We start from the raw sequence: 21,222 nt of genomic DNA, 5'->3' as shown, positions 1-21,222 counted from the left end.
ACAGCTCCCGCCCCCTGGACACCCCCCTCCCCCAGAACCACCCCTCCCCGGCGGGCACGGCCCCTCGAGCCCCATCCCTGCAGGGCGAGGCTGGGTCGGTTGTATCTCCCCCTCCCTATGTACTCCTTGGGCCCTATTTACAGATTCACAGTTGGGGGGCAGGGAAGGGGGGTGGAGGGGGCTCCCCTCCTTCCCCGGCCCCCTGGGGTCAGGGCAGAGGGGTCCCGTTGGTGGCCAGGAGCTTCTTGTCCTTGGGGGGGCCTCGGCGGGGAGAGCTGGTCAGCTCCGGGTCTGGGCGGCCGGGCGGGGGCTGCAGGCTTCGGGGCGGGGTGCTGGGAGGCCGGGGCTGCGCCCCGTTCTTCTCGTCTGTCGGAGAGGAAGCGGTGTGGCGTGAGCGCCGGGGCTCTGGAGCCGGCGTGGAGGTTCCTGCCATCCGGGGTCTCAGCAACCCCAAGGCCGGCCGGACGACTCCAGCGTCGTGCGGAGGCCCGAGCCCCCAACTCGGGTGCTAGGGGGGCACACGCCAGCAGCCAGGCCTGCCAACCCAGGACAGGTCGTGCATCCGGGCCCCCTCCAGCCCCCATGGCCCGGAGACCCGGCCGAACGTTCTCAGAGACTGGCGTGAGCACAGGTAAGATCCGAGCACCCCGGCTCACAGCCAGAGGGTCCCCCTTCCCTCCCACTGCCCTGGCGGTTAGGGGGACGCTTCTTAGTCATGGGGTTTGGAGCCCCTACAACAGGCTGTTTGGGGGGTCTCAGGCCCCCCCAGGCAGGCTTGCCTGACTGGGGTCACCTCTTTGAGGGGCCACACAGAGCAGTACCTGAGGGCCCCTAGCAGCGACCCGCCCCCATAAAACTCACGGACTGCTGGTTTTTGTTGTCATAGCAACCAGGATGGCTCTCCCCCCCCCCCCCCGCCCCGTTAGGCGGACTGGGGGTCACCCCTGCCCCCTTCCTCTTTATAAGACGCCGGGCTAGGCCCCCGGGTGCCTGTTGGTCCTTCCTCTCTGAGGGCGTGCCCTTTGGGGGACCCTGGTTGCTAAGGTCAGCTTTCCTTAGCAACCGGGTCTAGCGGGGTTCAGGGGGCCTGACCTGGATTCTGGTCGCCCGGGGCAACCAGGCCTAGAGGAGACTCCTGGAGCGGGCTAGCTCCACTCCCCAGGAGGGCAGAGCGCCTTGCTGTGGGGGCGTCCTATGCCCCCTGCACCCCCATCCCCCCAAGACGGACACCAGCGGAACGGTCTCCAGACATTGCCGGATGTCCCCTGGTGCCGCCAATCATGCCCCCTCTCCCCCGCCCCCAAAGCTGTCCGCTCCTCCTGCCGAGAACGGGGACCCTGGTACATGGCAGGGCCGAGGGGACGCCGGGTGCGACCGAGGCCGGGCCCAGCGGGGGCCGGTTCTCCCGGGTCATCTGGGGGCGGCCTTCAAAGAACCTCCCGGGGAGGGCCGCGTCCCAGGGACCTGTGGCCTTCAGGGAGGTGCCCGTCACCAGCTGGGCGGATGGACGCCGAGCGAAGGAACTGGGGCCTCTGGGAGGGCGGAACGGATACCCCGGCCCCCAGCCTCCAGGGGGGAGCCTGGCCTGGCCCTCCAGACACCTTGACAGTGGCCCCATGGGTTCTGACCTTGGGGAAATGGTTCTGACCTTGGGGAAACGGTTCTGACCTTGGGGAGACGGTTCTGACCTTGGGGAAACGGTTCTGACCTTGGGGAGACGGGGCCCCAGGCTGGAACCACTATTCTCCAGCAGACGTGACCCTGGGCGTCAGCCTTCTCCGGTGACAAGGCCACGCGGCGTCTGCCCCATGGCCGGGGTCCTGTCTGCCTGCCCTGTTTCTCCCTGGGCCTGGGACCCCATTCCCACCTATCCCAGGAGTGGGGCTGAGCAGGGGTCTTCACTCAGGAATTCTGGTGACCCCTGGTTGCTAGGGAATTCCACTCCCTGACAACAAGGCTAGCCTCTGGGAAGCCCCACCCCCTGGGACAGGAACACCAGCTCCCAGGCGGGCTCCCAGGTCTGCGGGTGAGGCCGCAACCGGAGGACAGGTGGGCCTCTTCCCCACCGCTGGTCTCGCCTGCTAACCAAAAGCTGCAGCCCTGGTCCCGGGGAGTCTCCCCTCCGCCCACGGGACAGATGGACAGACAGCCGGCACCCGGCCTCCCACCTGCCAAGGCCCGCACCCACCCACGAGGCCCGCACCCACCCGCCAAGGCCCGCACCCACCCACGAGGCCCGCACCCACCCGCCAAGGCCCGCACCCACCCGCGAGGCCCGCACCCACCCGCGAGGCCCGCACCCACCTGCCAGGGCCTGCACGGAGGGCTGGTCGTGCGTGCTCAGCAGCTGGGCCTGGATGGTCTCCACCACTCGCTTGAACCGCCGGCTGGGACCTGGAAGGGGCCGGGAACCAGTGCCGTGGGGACCGCCAGGGCCCGGGCCGGGGAAGCCCCCTCCCTGGGGAAGCCGCTCCCTCCGCCCAGGGAGGGACGCTCCTCCTCTCGGTCTCAGTTCCACCTCCGCTCCTGGGCCGGGCACCGAGCCACGGTTTGCACACGGAGCTGAGAAATGTTGCACTTACAGTAACAATGGGTGCTGTTTGCTATTTCAGTGGGGTTTTATTCCGTTAGTGTCTGCTGGAGGCCAGGGAGAGCCAGAAATGTCAGAAAAATCATTGGGCCCTGCCCGGCTTGGCTCAGTGGATAGAGCGTGGGCCTGCGGACTGAAGGGTCCTGGGTTTGATTCCGGCCAAGGGCACAGGCCTGGGTTGCTGGCTCCATCCCCAGTAAGGGGCGTGCAGGAGACAGCCAATCCATGATTCTCTCTCATCATGGATGTCTCTCTCTCTCTCCCTCTCCCTTCCTCTCTGAAATCAATAAAATTTTTTAAAAATATATTTCATTGATTTTTTACAGAGAGGAAGAGAGAGGGACAGAGAGTTAGAAACATCGATGAGAGAGAAACATCGATCAGCTGCCTCCTGCACACTCCCCCGCACTGGGGATGTGCCCGCAACCAAGGTACATGCCCTTGACCAGAATCGAACCTGGGACCTTTCAGTCTGCAGACCAATGTTCTATCCACGGAGCCAAACCGGTTAGGGCAACAACGCTTTTTTGCTAAAAAAAAAAAAAAGTTTTTATTTACTTTAGAGAGAGGAAGGGAGAGGGAGAGAGAGAAACATCGATATGTGGTAGATACATCAATCAGTGGCCTCCTCTTGAGCCCACAACCTGGGCATGTGTCCTGACTGGGAATTGAACTGGTGACCTTTCAGTGCATGGGGTGATGCTCAACCAACGGAGCCACACTGGCCAGGGTTCTTGTGCTGCCAGCTCTTGATTGGCCAAGGCTGCCTGGAGTTGGAGGCTGTGCTGAGCTCACGGGGTGAACTGCTGTGATTGATTGGTGATGCCTGCTCTGGGTGTGGGAATGGCCGGAAAGCAGCACCCCGTGTCCTTGCTCTTCAGTCTTAAAGTCGGAGGAAGAGCTCTGTGCTGGGAGGTCAGGAGGCCTACGCTGAGCCCGGCTCTGTCACAGTGTACAGTGTGACTCCGGTCAAATCCATTTACCTCTTCAGACCTCAGTGTTCCTCTCTGTCAAGTGGGTGATTACTAACACATCAAAGGAAATAGTGCAATTAAGCACTAGGCACATGGTAAGCAATATGTTAGGAGGTTAAGCGTGGATGAGAAAAGGGGAAAGGAGCCCTAGCTGGTTTGGCTCAGTGGATAGAGCATTGGACTGCAGGCTGGAAGATCCCGGGTTCAATTCCGGTCAAGCGCACATGCTCAGGTTTTGGGCTGGATCCCCAGTAGGGGGCATGCAGGAGCAGCCGATCAATGATTCTCTCTCATCATGGATGTTTCTATCTCTCCCTTCCTCTCTGAAATCAATAAAAATATTTGAAAGGAAGAAATACTCTCTCATCATTCGTGTTTCTATCTCTCTCTCTCTCCCCCTTCCTCTCTGAAATCAATAAAAATATTTTTTTAAAAAGAAAGAAAAGAGGAAAGGGGACCTGGCCAGGGTGGCTCAGTTGGTTGCGCACCGTCCCATGCACCAAATGATCACCAGTTCAATTCCTGGTCAGGGCACATGCCCAGGGTGGAGGCTTGATTCCCAGAAGGGGTGGTGCAGGAGACACCCCTCCTCACATCGATGGTTTTCTCCCTCTCCCTTCCTCTCCCTCTAAAATCACTAAACATGTTAAAGAAAGGCGGGGAGGGAAGGAGAGGACGTGGGGGTCATATTACACAGTCAGGCCCAGCTGAGCACGATCTCCTCCTCCCTCACGCTGCCCTCCTGGGCTGCTATTCTACCTCAGCTGTCCCGAGCATCCCAGACACCAGGCTGGGGCAGTCCAGTCCAGGGAGACGTACCGGAGAGGAGAGTGAAGGTGACAGAGTAGATGCCACCTCCGCCACCACCGCCATCCCGGCGCGGGGAGGGCTCTGGCCCCTCAGAGGAGCTGATGTCCACCTGGAAGCGGACGGGCTTCTGGAAGACGGAGGGGCCCCCGCTGGCCTTGTACTCGGCCCTGAAGCTGGTCTGTGACAGCACACTGTGACTCAGGCTGGGGATCTGAGAGAGACGGGGGGAGCACAAGGAGGAGGTGACCCCCGGTTGCAGGAAATGGATAAGCAACCCTACAGCGACCTTTGCCCAAGAAACTACAAGTCCCATCAGACACTGGAGCAAAAGTATAAGGAAAAGGCATCAGAATGCCCCATTGCCTGCTGGGATTTGTAGTTTTCCATTCTACTAGGACTCGGTTATATAGGGATGAATGGCTGAGCAACTGATTCCTAAGGTAATAACAGGGGAATGTCAGCTCACCAGTCCTCAGGGGACACTGATATGTGGAGAATTGTAACTCACGGTCCTATTTCACCACTTCCAGGCCCCAGGACACAAGCCTCGCCTGCCTCCCTGCCCCCACATTGACCAAACCCAACTCTGGCTGAAAAACTACAAATCCCATGAACCCCAGGGGCTGCTGTGGTTCTGTGCTGGCGTTCGTGCGTGGGGATCCAGGCCCCTCACCGACAGGAAGGCGTGGACGATGTCCGCTTTGATGCTACTGAGAGGTTTGTCCTTTAGCACGAGAAAAATTTGTTCTTCTTTGTCCAAGGAGATAAAGTTCCCGAACCAGGAGCGTTTTGCCAGCCTGAGTAGGAGGGGATGGTTGGAGGAGGGTTAGGAGGGGGCTGAGGACATGAAAACCCCCTCCATCCTTTCTCTTCCCTTCCCTGTCTCACTCACTCTGGAGAGGACTCCGGCGTCAAACTGGACATCTCCTCGGCGGTGGGCACTGGGGAGGGGAGAGCATGGCCAACACTTGTCCATCGTCCTCATGAGAGCACAATCAGGGCGTCCAGACCCAGTGTCCCTTCACCCCGCCCCGGAGCCAAACCCCAAATGGCAAGCAGCCTCCTGTTCCTTCTAGGGATGCTGCCCGGCCCGTTAGGCCACGCCCTCTGTGGGTGTGGCTTGCTTGCCATGAGCCAATGGGAAGGGGAGGGGGAGGGGCGGGCCCACTTCCTCTATCCAATGCTGGCATCTCTGCTCACAACCAAGTCTTACCCAGGGATAAGGGAATCTGGGCCTCACCACAAGCTTGCGGGACCCAGATGTTAGCCCCAGGTCGCCTTCCTCCATTAGGATTCAGGAGCCTGCCCACCCCCTGCCCCCCCAGCCCCGGCGCCACCAGGGACCCCGTACCCTGCATCTTGCGCCGGTGGAAACGCGGGGAGCCCAGGAAGCTGTTGCGGATGGAGTTGAGACGACTCCTCCAGGCGGCTCCCCCGACACCACCGCCTGGGCTTGGGGGCGGCGTCGTCCCCGGGGTACCGGTGGGGCTGGCCCGGGGAGTGTGCAGAGGCGAGTGCAAGGGGGTCCCCCCGGAGGAACGTGGGGAGCCTGGGGGTCCAGGCAGGGGAGTGGAGCGGGCACTGGGGGGTGGGGGCTGCTCCCCGGCGCCCCCACCCCTGGGGCCTCGAGAAGGCAGCGTCTGCGTTTTGGAAGTCGGGGAGCCTCCTCCCCGAGCCTCATCTCCAGCCCCAGGCTCCGGTGAGAAGGAAAAGACCGGACTCTGCGAAGGAGAGGACGAGGGTGAGGCCGGACTACAACTCCCAGTAGGCTCTAGGCGGCCTACTCACACATACTCCGGCAGGAGGGCCCGATGATGCATGCTGGACCTTGTAGTCCTATTATCTCCCCCTCCCTCCCCGCAATGTTAGGGAAGCTAGGATTTTCCCTGTAAACCCAGCAGTGACTGGTGCACACAGGCGTGTAAACCCAGCAGTGACTGGTGCACTCATTTAATTAGCTTCTGTTAAATGAGTAAATGAGCCCTTCTGGGACACGGAAAAAATCCAACCCTAGGAAGGAGGGTTAGGGTTAGGTTGTAGTTTCTGCGGCTTGATCTCTGCTCCACAGGGTCTCCACCCCCTTACCCCTTCTCCCTCCATTGGGGTCTGGCCTTACCCGCGGACTGCTCAGAGGACTGGAGGACAGGCCGGTGGAGGCTCCACTGACGCTCCGGGATCTGTTTCCAGGACAAATGGTTAACAATCAGGAGGGAAGGGTTTCAAAAGGCCCAGCTGTTCTCCCCCTTCCACACTCCTTCCAGATAAGGAGAGGAGGCCCAGAGAGGGCAGGTGACAGGGCCCAATCACACAGCACCTTGGAGGCGGCGCTGGGGTTAAAACCTGGACTCTCTTCCCATCCAGGACTGGGGGGGTCCCAGTGCAGGGGCAGGGTCCCCACCTCTGACTGTGCTGGGCCATCTCCAGGGCCCGCCGGGTGGGCACCGGGGAGCCGCCACCGCCCGCATCCGTGATGCTCAGGACTTCCATGGATTTCCGCTCCGGCCGCCGCTTCCCGTGCCGGCTCAGCATAGGGGAGTCCACGCGCTTCCGAGGGGGGTCTGGGGGCAGATCAAAAGACTGATTTGTGCCCTGGCTGGTGTGGCTCAGTGGATAGAACATTGGCCTGCGGACTGAAGGGTCCCGGTTCGATTCCAGTCAAGGGCACAAGCCCGGGTTGTGGGCTCAATCCCCAGTAGGGGGTGTAGAGGAGGCAGCCAATCAATGATTCTCTCTCATCATTGATGTTTCTCTCTCTTCCTCTCCTTTCCTCTCAGAAATCAATAAAAATGTTATTATTTTTTTTTTTAAAAAAGAATCTCTAGGGCCAGGCTCAGGAGCTTGCATTTAAAAAAATAAAATAAAAGACTGGTTTGTCCAACTGTACGTGGCACTCGGGCAGGTGGGAAACTGAGGCCCGAGTAGAGAGAGGTGTTGGCAGCTCAGGTCCTGCAGCCCCGTCCCACCTCAGGAATCTGGGGCCCGGAGTCCCAGCCCTGCCTTCTCACCAACATCATTGCGGGGAGGCAGGTCCTGGTCCTCACAGCTGGGGTACCGCTCCTTCCGATCCAAAAGCAGATAATATATCATCTTTTCTTGGTTCTCCCTGTGGGGGGGCAGGAGATGACTGGGGTCAGAGGTCAGGCCCCAGAGGTGGTCTCATCCCCTCCCTGCAGCGGTGGCCCTGTGGGGGCCCGGTCCACCCAGCATCTCTATATACAGCTCCATTTCCCTAGGTATCAACCTGGTGGGTTCCTTTGTCTTGGTGTACAGCTCAGTCTCACTTTCCTCAAAAATAATAATATCTAACATTTGAACACGGACTCTAGGTAAGTACTATGGGAGGCACCCTCTAACTGTCTCAACAGCCTTAGCCGTTTTGGTTCAATGGATAGAGTGTCAGCCTGTGGACTGAAGGGTCCTGGGTTCGATTCCGGTTAAGGGCATGTGCCTTGGTTGCAGGCTTGATCCCTGGCCCAGGTCCGCCCCAGAGGGAGGCAACCAATCAATATGTTTCTCTTACATTGATGTTTCTCTGTCTCTCCCCCTCCCTTCCACTGTCTCTAAAAAATAAATGGAGCCCTAGCTGGTTTGGCTCAGTGGATAGAGCGTCGGCCTGTGGACTGAAGAGTCCCGGGTTCGATTCCAGTCAAGGACACATACCTCAATTGCAGGCTCCCGGGGGCATGCCGGAGGCAACCAATCGATGTGTCTCTCTCACATCGGTGTTTCTCTCTGTCTCTCCCTCTCCCTTCTACTCTCTCTAAAAATCAATGGGGGAAAAATATCCTTGGGTGAGGATGAAAATAAATTTAAAAAAATAATAAATGGAAACATGTCCTCGGGTGAGGATCAAAAAGTAATAATGAAATAAAACTAGGGCATTAAGTAAAATAATAAATCTGCCTCAGTATCAATAATGCTTTTCAGCTTCGGTTCTGCCTTTTCCCTGCTGGTCCTACTGCCCCCTGGTGGTTCCTCCGGGACAGGCCCACGCGGGAGTTTTAAGCCACCTCGTCCAGGAGAGTGGTTCTGCGCGTGCGCGGGGCTGGGCGTGCCCCCAGGCGGCTGTCCTGGAAGTTAGGGCAGCTCCCCCCTCCGTGTTGCCCGCGGGGCGTCTTACTCCTCGCTGCGCAGCTCGCGGTGCAGCCGCTCCCGGTCCCTGAAGCAGCCCAGCGAGGCCATGCTCTCCAGCACGTCGGGGTCCAGCTCCCCGTTGGATGGCAGGCTCCGCATGGCCACCCGGCGGCCTGGGGTTGGCTCCAAGCACGGGTCCGGCTCGTGTTTCCCACCCCTGGGGCGGGAGGAACAGCAGAGGGGCCCGGACTCGAACCCTCTTCTTCACCCGAGTCTCAGGGGTCCTGGGTCCCAGCCTGCGCCTTTCTGGGGAACCGAGGAGTCCTGCCCCCACCGTCCCTCAGACCCGGGAGTCTGGACCCCAGCGCCCCCACCCGTGTCTTCTCCCCTAGGACCCAGGGGTCCAAGTAGCCTGGCCCCTCCTCGTTCAGGAACCGCGGCATGCCACCCCTGGCCGCCTCTGGCTCTCCTGCTTTGGGGGCCGTTGACATCCGGGCCCCTCTCCCTTCCTCCCCCAGGGACCCAGGTGTCAGCTCCCCCATACTCACAGGTACCAAGGATGTTTCTGAATTTGCTCCAGCTGTTTTTGGGGGGGAGGTTGTAGAGAAGCAGAATTGAGGTCATATGATCACAGTTGGACGCCATGAAAGTTACGGGGTGGGGTTGGGGGATCCCTAACGGTGGCCCCTACTCTCCCCATCACCAAGGGCGGGATGACGGCTTATGTCTCCCCCAAGTGGCGAGTGAGCGTATTGCCTCGCGCACGCGCAATCCGAATCCTGTGGACCAGCCTGGCTACATTGCTGCATGCGCAGTGGCACCCTGAAGGGGTCTTCGTCCCCTCTTTGGAGTGACTGCGGGCTCACCCAGGGACTCCCCTCCCAGCTGTCACCCGAGGGACGGACAGGCCAGTCCTGGACACCCATCCTCAAGACTCCCCTAGGGAGCCCGACCAACGTGGCTGTGAACCAGGAGGCCAGGGTTCGATTCCAGGTCAGGGCACGTGCCCGGGTTGCGGGCTCTAGCCCCAGAGTGGGGCGTGCAGGAGGCAGCCCATCAGTGATTCTCTCTCGCCAGGGATGTTTCTATCTCTCTCTCCCTCTCCCTTGCTCCCTGAAATCAATTAGAAAAAAATATATATTAAAAAAAAAAAAAGACTCCCCTGGGGTTTCTGTCCTCATCACCCACCGTCCCTCCCCGGCCCCATCCCGGCCCCCCACTCACACTGAGCCTCTTCTCGGGCTCCACCTCGATCATGCCCCGCAGCAGGCTCTGGCAGTCGGGCGGGATGAAGTGGGGCATGTGGAAGACGCCCCGTTTCACCTTCTCCAGCAGCTGGCGGAGGTTGTCGTCATCGAAGGGCAGAGCCCCCTGGGTGACAGGACCGCCGCTGTCCCAAGCCCTCCAAGGGCCCCTGGCTGCCTCGTCCCACTCGGGGACCCCCGGGGGCCACCCCACAGTTCTGGGGCCGAACAGTTAGCTCTGGGATCTTGGTCGGCTGGCGCATACCCCTCACACCTTCCTGACATCCGTTAAATATTTGGGAGAGGGACCTAGGAACCAGGAGGTCCCGGGTTCGATTCCCGGTGAGGGCACATGCCCGGGTTGCGGGTTCGATCCCCAGTGTGGGGCGTGCAGGAGGCAGCCGATCCATGATTCTCTCTCATCATTGATGTTTCTCTCTCTCTCCCTCTCCCTTCCTCTCTGAAATTAATTTTAAAAAAATAGAAGTTTAATAAATGGACGCCAGCTTAAGAGAAAAAAAAGGGGGAGACCCGCCCGGGGGTGAGGCTGGAGCTTCCGGTCCTGAGCTCCCAGGCGGGGTGGCTGTGGAGCCGGCAGGAGCGGGGCGGGGCGCCTTACCACCAGCAGGGCGAAGAGGATGACGCCGCAGCTCCACATGTCCGCCCTGCGGCCGTCGTACTTCTCCCCCTGGACGGGAGGGAGCGGGGCCGTGACCATCACACCCACCTCCACCAGCCCCCCCACACCACCCCCACCTGCTCCACACTCACCTTAATCACCTCTGGGCACGCATAGTGCGGGGACCTGAGGGAGAGACGGGGGTGGGGGTGAGCCTCGGCCGCGTCTCAGCCCGCCCCGGCCCGGGCGGCCGCCGGACTCACCCGCAGCTGGTCTCCAGGAGGCTGTCCCCCACCTGCAGGGACGCCATGCCGAAGTCCGCGATGCGGATGTTGTTCTTCTCGTCCAGCAGCAGGTTCTCGGGCTTCAGGTCTCTGTGGCTGCGACAGGCGGGAGGGCGGGGCTCAGCTCTGAGTGGGCGGGACTCGGCTCAGAGGGGCGGGGCTCAGCTCCGAGGGGCGGGGCTCGGCTCAGAGGGGCGGGGCTCGGCTCAGAGGGGGCGGGGCTCGGCTCAGAGGGGGCGGGGCTCGGCTCAGAGGGGCGGGGCTGGGAGCCTCCATGATAGACAATTTCACGCAGGCCCCATCCCCCGCTTCCCCATTATGAACTCAGGGCGAATCTCTCCTCCACACCCCTACATCCCTCTCCCAATATATTATTTTTGCGAGAGACCCCAGATGTCATATTCCTCTTCCTACAAATATTTGAATATGTAGGAAGTGAGAGGGGTTTTTAAAAAATAATTTTTAGCCCTAGCTGGTTTGGCTCAATGGACAGAGTGTCAGCCTGCAGTCTGAAGGGTCCCGGGTTTGATTCCAGGTCAGGGCACATGCCTGGGTTGTGGGCTCGATCCCCAGTAGGAGGCGTGCGGGAGGCAGGTGATCAATGATTCCCTCTCACCATGGATGTTTCTCTCTCTCTCTCCCTTCCTCTCTGAAATCAATAAAAATATATTTAAAATAATCTTTATTTTTAATTTATTTTTATACATGATTTTAATCCTCCCTCAAGAATATTTTTCCATTGATTTTTTTAGGGAGAGTTGGAAGAGAGAGAGAAAGACAGAGAGAAACATCGATGTGAGAGGAACACATTGATTGGTTGCCTCCTGCATGAGCCCTGACCAGGGCCCCAGGCCAGGGAGGATCCTGCAACCAAGGTACGTACCCTTGACCGGAATCGAACCCAGGACCCTTTGGAATCGAACCCAGGCCGACGCTCTACCCACTGAGCCAAACCGGCCAGGGCTGGGAACCTTGATTTATTGACAATTTCACGCATGCCCCAAAGTAGAGAGAATATAGGGAAGCCCCCTGCACCTACCCATCCCCGGGCATTATGAACTCAGGGCGGATCTCTCGTCCACACCCCTCACATATGCTTTCCCTCTCCCACTGGGTTATTTTGTGAGAGACCCCAGATGTCGTATTACTTTACCCACAAATATTTGAATACGTACGCAGTGAGAGTGTTTTAGGTAAGCAGGGCTGACACTGAGCTAGCTCTTTAAATATTAAAATGATTTCCCTGCTGAATAATACAAGGAATACTGCCACCTCAGGCTTGGGACAAGCTCCCTCTCTGCTCCCTGGCCGAGCGGCTCCAGCTTTCAGGGTTTAATGTCCAGGCCCAGGGCGGAGGCGGGGCCGAGGATTCCACAGTTTCTGTTGGAAGTGGTAACTGGGTCATACTGCACCGCCCCCTAGAGGTCAGTGTTTTTAATGCCAGGGTTTTGACAGTCTTGTCAATGGGGAGGTGTTGACAATTTAAATGAGAGGCCTTTTATCACCCAGCTTAACCCCACCTCCAACCCCATCCCAGAGAGGGAGGGGTGCAAACAGATGGGACTGAAAGACGAGCTGAAGACACCCTTTTTTGTACTGTCATTAATCATAAAAATGCCGCCTGTTTAATATCTTGCTTTGACTTTGTTAATGCTCACCCGAGGATATTTTTCCATTGATTTTTAGAGAGTGGAAGGGGGGAGGGGGGAGAGAGAAACATTGATGTGAGAGAGACACATCGATCGGCCGCCTCCTGCATGTGCCTCCAACGGGCCCGGGTTGGAACCTGCAACCCAGGTACATGCCCTTGACCCGGATCGAACCCGAGATCCGCTGGTACACGGCCCGACTCCAGTCAGGGCTGTAATATCTTGTTTTGAGAGCGCAAGTCAATTCCATGAGTAAAGGACATATGTGCGTTCATATGCCAAAAAATGCACCTCAACCGTACCTCCCACCAGAAACAAACAGGAATTTGAAATGGATCCCAGGGCTATGCCCAAGAGCTAAAACTACACAACCCTAGAGCCTTGGTCGGCAAACTGCGGCTCACGAGCCACATGCGGCTCTTCCACAAAATACCACGGCCTGGGCGAGTCTATTTTGAAGAAGTGGCATTAGAAGAAGTTTAAGTTTAAAAAATTTGGCTCTCAAAAGAAATGTCAATCGTTGTCCTGTTGATATTTGGCTCTGTTGACTAATGAGTTTGCCGACCACTGGGCTAGAGGAACACAGGAGGAAACCTCAGGGACCTTGAACTGCCCCAAAGATGTCTCTAGGACAGAAAAACCACCACCTACAAAGGGAAAAATTCCACAAGCTGCAGGTCATCACATTTTAAAATTTTGCTTTTTTTTTTTTAAAGATTATTCCCACTTTAAAAATTGATTTTAGAGAGAGGAAGGGAGAGAGAGAGAGAGAGAGAGATCAGGGAGGAACATCTATCAGTTGCCTCCGGCACCAGCCCTGGCCGGGGATCGAACCTGCCACGTTTCGGTGCACGGGACGATGTTCCAACCACGTGGGTCCCGCTGGCCGGGGCTAAAACCTTTGCTTTTCATAAAACATTGTTATGGAGCCTGACTGGCGTGTCTCAGCGCTTGAGCATCGACCCAAGAACCAGGAGGTCACGGTTGGATTCCCGGTCAGGGCACATGCTCAGGTTGCAGGCTCCATCTCTGGTGGAGGGCGTGCAAGAGGCTGCCCACAGATCAGTGATGGGCAACCTTTTGAGCTTGGTGTGTCAAACTTCACCAAAAAACTGAGCATAACTCGGGTAGTGTGTCACTTTGAGGAAAAAACATTATTTCGCAAATGTTTCATCCTCAGGAGCAGCAAATGTTTCATCCTCGGCATGTGGCCGCCTCAGCGGCCACGTGTCATCAGAAATGGCTACGCATATCAGTGCTGACACACGTGTCATAGGTTCGCCATCACTGCCATAGATGGCTCTCTCTCATCATTGATGTTTCTCTCTCCCTCTCCCTCCTTCCATTTCCATTCCTTTCTCTGAAATAAATAAAAACATATTTAAAAACCAAAAACCAAACAAAAAACACCCACCCTTATTAGAGAAACGCAGAAGCATGTCACGGATGGGAAGAAAATACTTGAAAAAAACAACAAAAAAACACATCCGGTCACAGATTGGTCTCTGGAATAAGTCACTCTCACAGCTCAATCATAAAAAGACAGGGAACTCAGCCCTGACTGGTGTGGCTCAGTGGACAGAGCGTCGGCCTGAGGACTGAAGGGTCCCAGGTTCGATTCCGGTCAAGGGCATGTACCTTGGTTGCAGGCACATCCCCAGTGGGGGGTGTGCAGGAGGCAGCTGATCAATGTTTCTCTCTCATCGATGTTTCTAACTCTCTATCCCTCTCCCTTCCTCTCTGTAAAAATATCAATAAAATATATTTTTAAAAAAAAAGGCAGGTGATGTTTTAGAGAGGGTGGAAGAGAGCGGGAAAGACAGAAATATCGATGTGAGAGAAACACACCAATTGGTTGCCTCCTGCACGAGCCCTGACCAGCGCCCGGGCTGGGTAGGAGCCTGCAACTGAGGTAGAAAAAAACTTAGACCTATCAGTCCGCAGGCCCAGGCTCCATCCACTGACCCAAACCAGCTAGGGCTGAGCATGTCTTTTTAAATTTTTTTTAATTGATTTTTTACAGAAAGGAAGGGAGAGGGATAGAGAGTTAGAAACATCGATGAGAGAGAAACATCGATCAGCTGCCTCCTGCACACCCCCCACTGGGGATGTGCCCGCAACCAAGGTACATGCCCTTGAACGGAATCGAACCTGGGACCTTTCAGTCCGCAGGCCGACGCTCTATCCACTGAGCCAAACCGGTTTTGGCTGAGCATGTCTTTTTAAAAAGAAAGAAAGAAAAATAAAAGATCTTAAAATTAGATGGTGGTAATTGTTAGGTTGTACAACTCTGAATATAACAAAAACCACCGAGTTCTATATTTTAAAAGGGTGGATTTGATAGTATGTGAATTATATCTCAATAAAGCTATTATTAAAAAAAAAAAAAGTCAGTCCTAACCGGTTTGGCTCAGTGGATAGAGTGTCGACCTGCGGACTGAAGGGTCCCAGGTTCAATTCCGGTCAAGGGCATGTACCTTGGTTGCGGGCACATCCCCAGTAGGGAGCGTGCAGGAGGCAGCTGATGGATGTTTCTCTCTCATCGATGTTTCTAACTCTCTCTCCCTCTCCCTTCCTCTCTGTTAAAAATCAATAAAATATATTAAAAAAAAAAAAGCCAGGTGCTGACAAGCGTTGGCGAGGATGTCGAGACACTGGAGCCCTCCGAGGGTGCTGGCGAGGATGTGGAATGGTGCAGCCGCTTGGCACACGGTCTGGCACCTCCTCAAAGGCTGCACAGAGTCACCGTATGACCCAACAATGCCACTCCTAGGCATGCACCCAAGAGAGCTGAAAACATGGGCACACACCAACCCCGGACACACGAACGTCCGTGTTAGTCGTCACAGCCCCAAGGGAGAAAAGCCACCCTGTCCGCCCGCGGTGGTGGAGACACACACGCTGAGCCACGCGAGGAGCACGACGCGGCCGTGAATGAGTGTCGCCGCTACACCCTCCAGGCCCTGGGACACGTTTAGCTCAGTGAAAGGAGCCCGTCGCAAAGGCCACATCCAGAAGGATTCCGTTTCTTTTCTTTTTTGTCCTCACCGGAGGCTATGGTTCCATTGATTTTTAGGGAGAGTGGGAGGGAGAGGGAGAGACGGAGAGAAACACTGATGTGAGAGAGACACATCGATTGGTTGCCTCCTGCATGCCCCCAACCAGGGCCGGGAGCCCGCAACTGAGGTACGTGCCCTTGGCCGGAACTGAGCCCAGGACCCTTCAGTCCGCAGGCCGACACTCTATCCACTGAGCCAAACCGGCTAGGGCTTCTTTTCCTTTCATTTTTGTTAATCCTCACCCGAGGATATTATTTCCATTGATTTTTATTAATTTATTATTTTTTAAAATATGTTTTATTGATTTTTTACAGAGAGGAAGGGAGAGGGATAGAGTTAGAAACATCGACCAGCTGCCTCCTGCACACTCCCTACTCTCAACCAAGGTACATGCCCTTGACTGGAATCGAACCTGGGACCCTTAGGTCCTCAGGCCCAGGCTCTATCCACTGAGCCAAACCGGTCAGGGCTCCATTGATTTTTAGAGACAGTGAAAGGGAGGAGAGAGTGAGAGAGAGATATCGATTAGTTGCCTCCCATGCAAACGCGCCAGACCATGATGCAGGGCATGAACCTGCCACCCAGGCACCTGCTCCGGAATCGAACCCGCGCCCCCGAGCCACCCAGCCAGGGCCAGAAGGATTCTGTTTCTATGGAAGGTCCCACAGCTGAAGCCCTAGGCACTGGGAGCAGCGGCGTGGGGGGCCCCTCACCAGATGGAGTAGCTGTGGCAGAAGTCCAGCGCCGACACGATCTGGCGGAAGAACTTCCGGGCCTCCTTGGGGGTCAGTCTCCCCTTCTTCACCAGGTAGTCAAACAGCTCACCTCCAGAGACATGCTCCAGAACCAGGTACCTGAGGGACACAGAGCGGGCAGAGGGCTGGAAGGGGCATGCGCAGAACCAAGGAGCCTGGTCCCCCTCTTCCATCGGTGCCTTGACCCCGGCACAAGACCTCAATCCCACTGGCCCCTGAAGGCAGAGAACCCCAATTCCCATGAGTCCCTGGAAGGAGGAGGATGAGGAGGAGAAGGAGGAGGAGGAGGAGGAGGAGGAGGAGGAGGAGGAGGAGGAGATGACTCCCATTCCCATGGGTCCCTGGGAGGACGGGCTTCCAATTCCCATTCATCCTTGGTAGAGACTCCATTTTCCATCAGCCCCTGAGAGGAAGAGACCCTAGTTCCCATCAGCCTTTGGGAAGACAAAATTCAATTGCCATCAACCCAGGGCAGCAGACACTCCTATGTCAATGTCATAAGATAGAAACATCAGTGATGAGAGAGTATCATTGATGGGCTGCCTCTTGCACGCCCCCTACTGGGATCGAGCCCGCAACCTGGGCATGTGCCCTTGACTGGAATCGAACCTGGGACCCTTCATTCCACAGGCTGACGCTCTATCCACTGAGCCAAACCAGCTAGGGCAGTGGTTGGCAAACCGCGGCTCGCGAGCCACATGCGGCTCTTTGGCCCCTTGAGTGTGGCTCTTCCACAGAATACCACAGCCTGGGCGAGTCTATTTTGAAGAAGTGGCGTTAGAAAAAGTTTAAGTTTAAAAAATTTGGCTCTCAAAAAAAGAAATTTCAATCGTTGTACTGTTGATATTTGGCTCTGTTGGCTAATGAGTTTGCCGACCACTGAGCTAGGGCAACACTTTGACTCTTCATTGTTTCAGGAGATAAGGCAACTGGGTGAGAACCTGGAGGGCGAGACCCTCCAATTATGATAGGATTCTGGGAAATGAAGACCCCTCCATCGCCACATACTCATTAGTCCCTAGAAAGCCAAGCATCTTACTCCCGTAGACCCTAGGATGAAGAAACTCAAATTCTCACTAATTCTTGGCAATAATGATGGCAGTGTGCACCAACCTAAGTCAACGTCTGTGAAGAAAAAGACTACAACTTCCATCAGCCCCAGGGAGGTGGGCAAATAAAACGCCCAACTCCCCTAAGGCTCTGGGACCATCAGCCACCTGGATTCTAAAGACTCCAAATCCCATGAGGCTCTGGGAGGTTAAAACTCTAACTCCCATCAGCCCCTGGAAAACAAAAGCTCAATTTCTAGGCCCCCTGGGGAGGCTGAGAGTCCTCTGGGAAGCAGAACTCCCGTTGAGTGGGAGTGATAGCACCTGCAGCCACAGCAACACCTGGGGAAGCCGAGGACTACAATTCCCATGAGCCTCTGGGGCCACGGCAGCCTCCCGCCTGGGAAACCCACTCCAGCAGCTGATGGGTTTGGGAGCCAGTTCCTCCTGGACACTGTGTGGCGGGGTCAGCGGGGCTGTCCTCTCTCCTCAGCCCAGCTGTCCCGTGGGTCACCAGAGTCCAGACAAAGGCCTATTGTCTGAAGCCTGGCCAGCTGGACCCCACCCCCAACCTTCCTGGGGGGTTGGGGGGTGGTAATTGACTTTGAAACAGGGACTCAGAACTCCCAGGGAGTCCCATTGTTGGGGTGTCCACTCATAGCACTTGAGAGTCACATTGGGGGCGAAGGGGGCTTCCCAAAGCTCCAGAGTGGGGGTTTGGGAGGAGGCAGGAATACCTGGGCCCCAAGGCCTTAGCAAACGGGGGGCGGGGGGGGGCGCGGGGAGAGGAGGAGGAGAACCTGCTCTTAGCTGAGGGGACCCAGATTACTCAGTCAGTGTAGTGTGCCCTGCAGTTCAGGAGGGCGGGGGTCGGGGTGGCGTGCAAGGGGGCTGGATCGGCCTCTGCCCCCCACTCATGGGAGGTTAAAACTCTAACTCCCATCAGCTTGGCAGTCCTGTCCACCCCCAGCATCAAGCCAGGTCAGTGTGGGGACAGTCAGGCCTACGTGTGTGCAGGGGGGTGTCCCTGCCCGGGGACCTCAAGTTTTCCCAGGCCCCTCCAGCCTGGTTCCGGACAGGTGCCGCCCTGGGAGCTGGGGGAGGGCGCGTGGGGGGCTGGGCGTCTATAAATACCTACAAATATTTCTTGTTCTCATAGACGTCGTGCAGCTTGAGGACATGTGGGTGTTCGATGAGCTTCAGGATGGCGATCTCCCGCTCCACCTGGGACGGGGGGATGGCAACAGGGGAATGGAGGTCAGAACAGCCAGTCTCCCTCGCCCACCTTCCCAAAGAGTCCCCCTCCCCCAAAACACACGTGAACACACACACACACACACACACACACACACACACCTTCATCAGCACCGATTCCGACAGCTTCTCCCGGTTCACGATCTTGATGGCGACCTTCTGGCCCGTGATGCAGTGGACGCCGAGCTTAACCAGCCCTGGGGAGCGGAAGTGAACATGTGGGGGTTGACCTGGCCGGTGTGGCTCAGTGGATAGAGCGTCGGCCTGGGGGCTGAAGGCTCCCGGGTTCTATTCCGGTCTAGGGTACATGCCCGGGTTGCAGGCTCCATCCCCAGTAGGGGGCGTGCAAGAGGCAGCCGATCAGTGATTCTCTCTGCTCATTGATGTTTTTCTCTCTCCCTCTCCCCCTCTGAAATCAATACAAACATATTTTAAAAAAGAAAATGTGGGTGTTGTTCTACAGCACCTACCCCGCTCTGGCTCCTAAGCCACCCCCCCCCCCCGTGCCACCTGCCTCCCCCCCCCCCCTTCCCCTGCCGGCTGGTTCCTGGTGGCCTGGGTCATCCTGACCTGAAGTCCTGTGGGCCGCCCGCCGCCAGCCCAACCCAGCTCTCTCCCACTCACCGAATTCTGCTCCTCCTGATGGTCCCTCCACCCACAGCCGCCCCGACTCTCACCCCGATTCTCTGCCCCTCGGGGCCTGTGTAAGTCCAGCTGGCCACTGTGTCTCCATGGTTTGGTCTCCCCATCTGCCTCCTTCAACCCTCTCTCTCCCTCAACCCCTCACTTCCTTGCATTCTCTGAGCGTCAATCTTCTGGAGACTCCATGTCTCCCGAGGAAGATAATTTCATGTTCCCTCCCTTCCCAAACCATCCCTCCGCTTCCTCCCAAACCCTCATCTTCCAGTTCTCTTCTCTGATCTGCTGCTCATTGCAGCTGGAGCTGGGAGCATGCACACCCCAAGGAAACACCAAAGCCACAAAGCCAGGAGTCCAGGCCCAGCCCGCCTCCCTCAGACCCAGGAGTCCAGGCCCCCACCCTCCTCCCTCAGACCCAGGAGTCCAGGCCCCCAGCCCTCCTCCCTCAGACCCAGGAGTCCAGGCCCCCAGCCCTCCTCCCTCAGACCCAGGAGTCCAGGCCCCCAGCCCTCCTCCCTCAGACCCAGGAGTCCAGGCCCCCAGCCTCCTCCCTCAGACCCAGGAGCCCAGGCCCCCAGCCTCCTCCCTCAGACCCAGGAGTCCAGGCCCCCAGCCCTCCTCCCTCAGACCCAGGAGTCCAGGCCCCCAGCCCTCCTCCCTCAGACCCAGGAGCCCAGGCCCCCAGCCTCCTCCCTCAGACCCAGGAGCCCAGGCCCCCAGCCCCTCCTCCCTCAGACCCAGGAGTCCTGGTCCCTGGCTCCCTCCTCCCTCAGACCCCAGGCCCATGGCCCCTTCCTCCGAATAACTCAGGAATCCAGGTCAGCAACACCTTCCCACTCTCTTCACTAGGATCTGCGGTCTCTCCCCTCCTCCCCGCACCTCGGGCCCTGGCCCTCGGTTTCACAGACACCCTGGGCCCATGCCTCGGACCCAGGTGTCCAGCTCCCACCCCCCACCGGGCAGGAAGGAGGCCGTGTCTGGCGGCCAGTGTGTAGCCATCTCGAAGGATGCGCCCCCTCCACAGCCGCTGCTGGGGGGCCTGCCTCTCACCCCCCCCGCCCCCCGCGTCTCCCCCTCTGAGCCCGGGCCCCCCACGAGGCCCGCAGCCTGGAAAAGGGGGCGGATGCTGCAGACCCCGTCGCCCCGGCCTCACCCCGGGTCTCCCAGGGCCCCGGGGCCGGAGGGCAGCGCGCAGGGAAGCGGCCTCGCGGGCCGGCGCCTCCCCCCGCCCGCGGCCGCACTGCACCAAGCCCGCCACCCCGGGAGCCCGGGGCTGAGACCTCCCCACCTCCATCCTGGGGACCCTGATTCTGGGGCTGAAGGAGGCAGAGGGGGGAGCCCCAACTACGGAGACACAGTGGACCCCCGTCCCTTCTCGGCGAGGGACCCAGGGGTCCGGGCGGCCAGCCCCGCCTGTGCGCACCGAGTCCCGCCCTCTGCCCCCCGCCCCCGCCCCCGCCCGCGCCCCCCGCTCACCTGTCTGGCCTTTGCCCAGCGTCTTCTCCAGCCGATAGGGGCCCACATACTGGGCGTGCTGGGGGGGGTGCGGGTGCGGGTGCGGGAGGTGGTACGCGGGGGAGCCCCCGCCTCCCTCCTTGGCCCCGGACATGCTGCCCTTGGTCCCGGCCCGACCGGCCCCCCGGCCGCCCCCCCTGCGGCCGGCCGACCCGTCTCTCCGGTGGGGGCCGGCGACCGCTCCGTCCCGGCCCCCCCGGCTGCCCCCCACCTCTCCGGGGGTCCCCAGGGGGCTGGGCTGGGCCCCCCCCAGTCGGCGGGCCGCGGAGCTGGGGGAGGGGGGGCGGGCCCGGGGGGGTCAGGCCCCGGGAGTCAGCATGGCCCGGGGGGGCTGCGCGGCCCCCCCTCCCCAGCCCGTGCCTGGCCGGGCCCCCCTTCCTGTGCCTCCCCCCGCCGGGGGGGTCTGAGGTGCGGGCCGGCGGATGCTGCAGGCCGAGGTCCCCCCCGCCCCCCCACGCGCCCTCTCTCCTCCGCCTCCTCCTCCTCTCCGCCTCCCCCCGCCACCTCGTCCTTTCTCTCCGGCACGCTGACATCACCATCCGGGGACTCCGGGCCCTTCCCCAAAGTTAACCCTTTCGGAGGGGGGGGAGCGGGGCAGGGGGCGGGCCTGGGCGCCGGGGGGAGGGTGGGGGGTGGGAGGATGCGGGGAGGGCGGGAGGGATGCAGGCGCCGGGAGGATGGAGGGATGCGAGCCGGCGGCCAGGCGG

General features: G+C 58.7%; 1 protein-coding gene across 2 annotated transcripts; it reads right to left on the bottom strand.

Annotated features, from left to right (window-relative positions):
* Window positions 1-33: 33 nt before the first annotated feature.
* BRSK1 (BR serine/threonine kinase 1) lies at window positions 34-20,855 on the bottom strand. Of its 2 annotated transcripts, XM_079800299.1 has the most exons (19): window positions 20,477-20,855; window positions 18,464-18,558; window positions 18,246-18,331; window positions 16,017-16,157; window positions 10,575-10,691; window positions 10,464-10,497; window positions 10,312-10,380; window positions 9,673-9,819; window positions 8,997-9,028; window positions 8,495-8,665; window positions 7,380-7,477; window positions 6,773-6,932; window positions 6,491-6,551; window positions 5,726-6,095; window positions 5,267-5,315; window positions 5,048-5,171; window positions 4,384-4,585; window positions 2,305-2,394; window positions 34-366 (listed from the first exon to the last, which is right to left on the bottom strand). In XM_079800299.1, exons 1-19 carry the CDS (start codon window positions 20,607-20,609, stop codon window positions 209-211), a joined length of 2,337 nt encoding a protein of 778 aa, XP_079656425.1. In that variant the 5' UTR covers window positions 20,610-20,855; the 3' UTR covers window positions 34-208. The 2 variants fall into 2 exon arrangements, with proteins under 2 accessions (XP_079656425.1, XP_079656426.1); XM_079800300.1 differs by lacking the exon at window positions 20,477-20,855 and having other exon boundaries at window positions 35-366; window positions 18,242-18,331; window positions 18,464-18,540.
* Between the last annotated feature and the right edge of the window lie 367 nt (window positions 20,856-21,222).

This window comes from Cnephaeus nilssonii (genome assembly GCF_951640355.1).
Source record: "Cnephaeus nilssonii genome assembly, chromosome: 20".
Lineage (NCBI taxonomy): Eukaryota > Metazoa > Chordata > Mammalia > Chiroptera > Vespertilionidae > Cnephaeus > Cnephaeus nilssonii.
The sequence above is the reverse complement of the archived record's forward strand: the minus strand, read 5'-3'. Positions and strand labels throughout refer to the sequence as shown.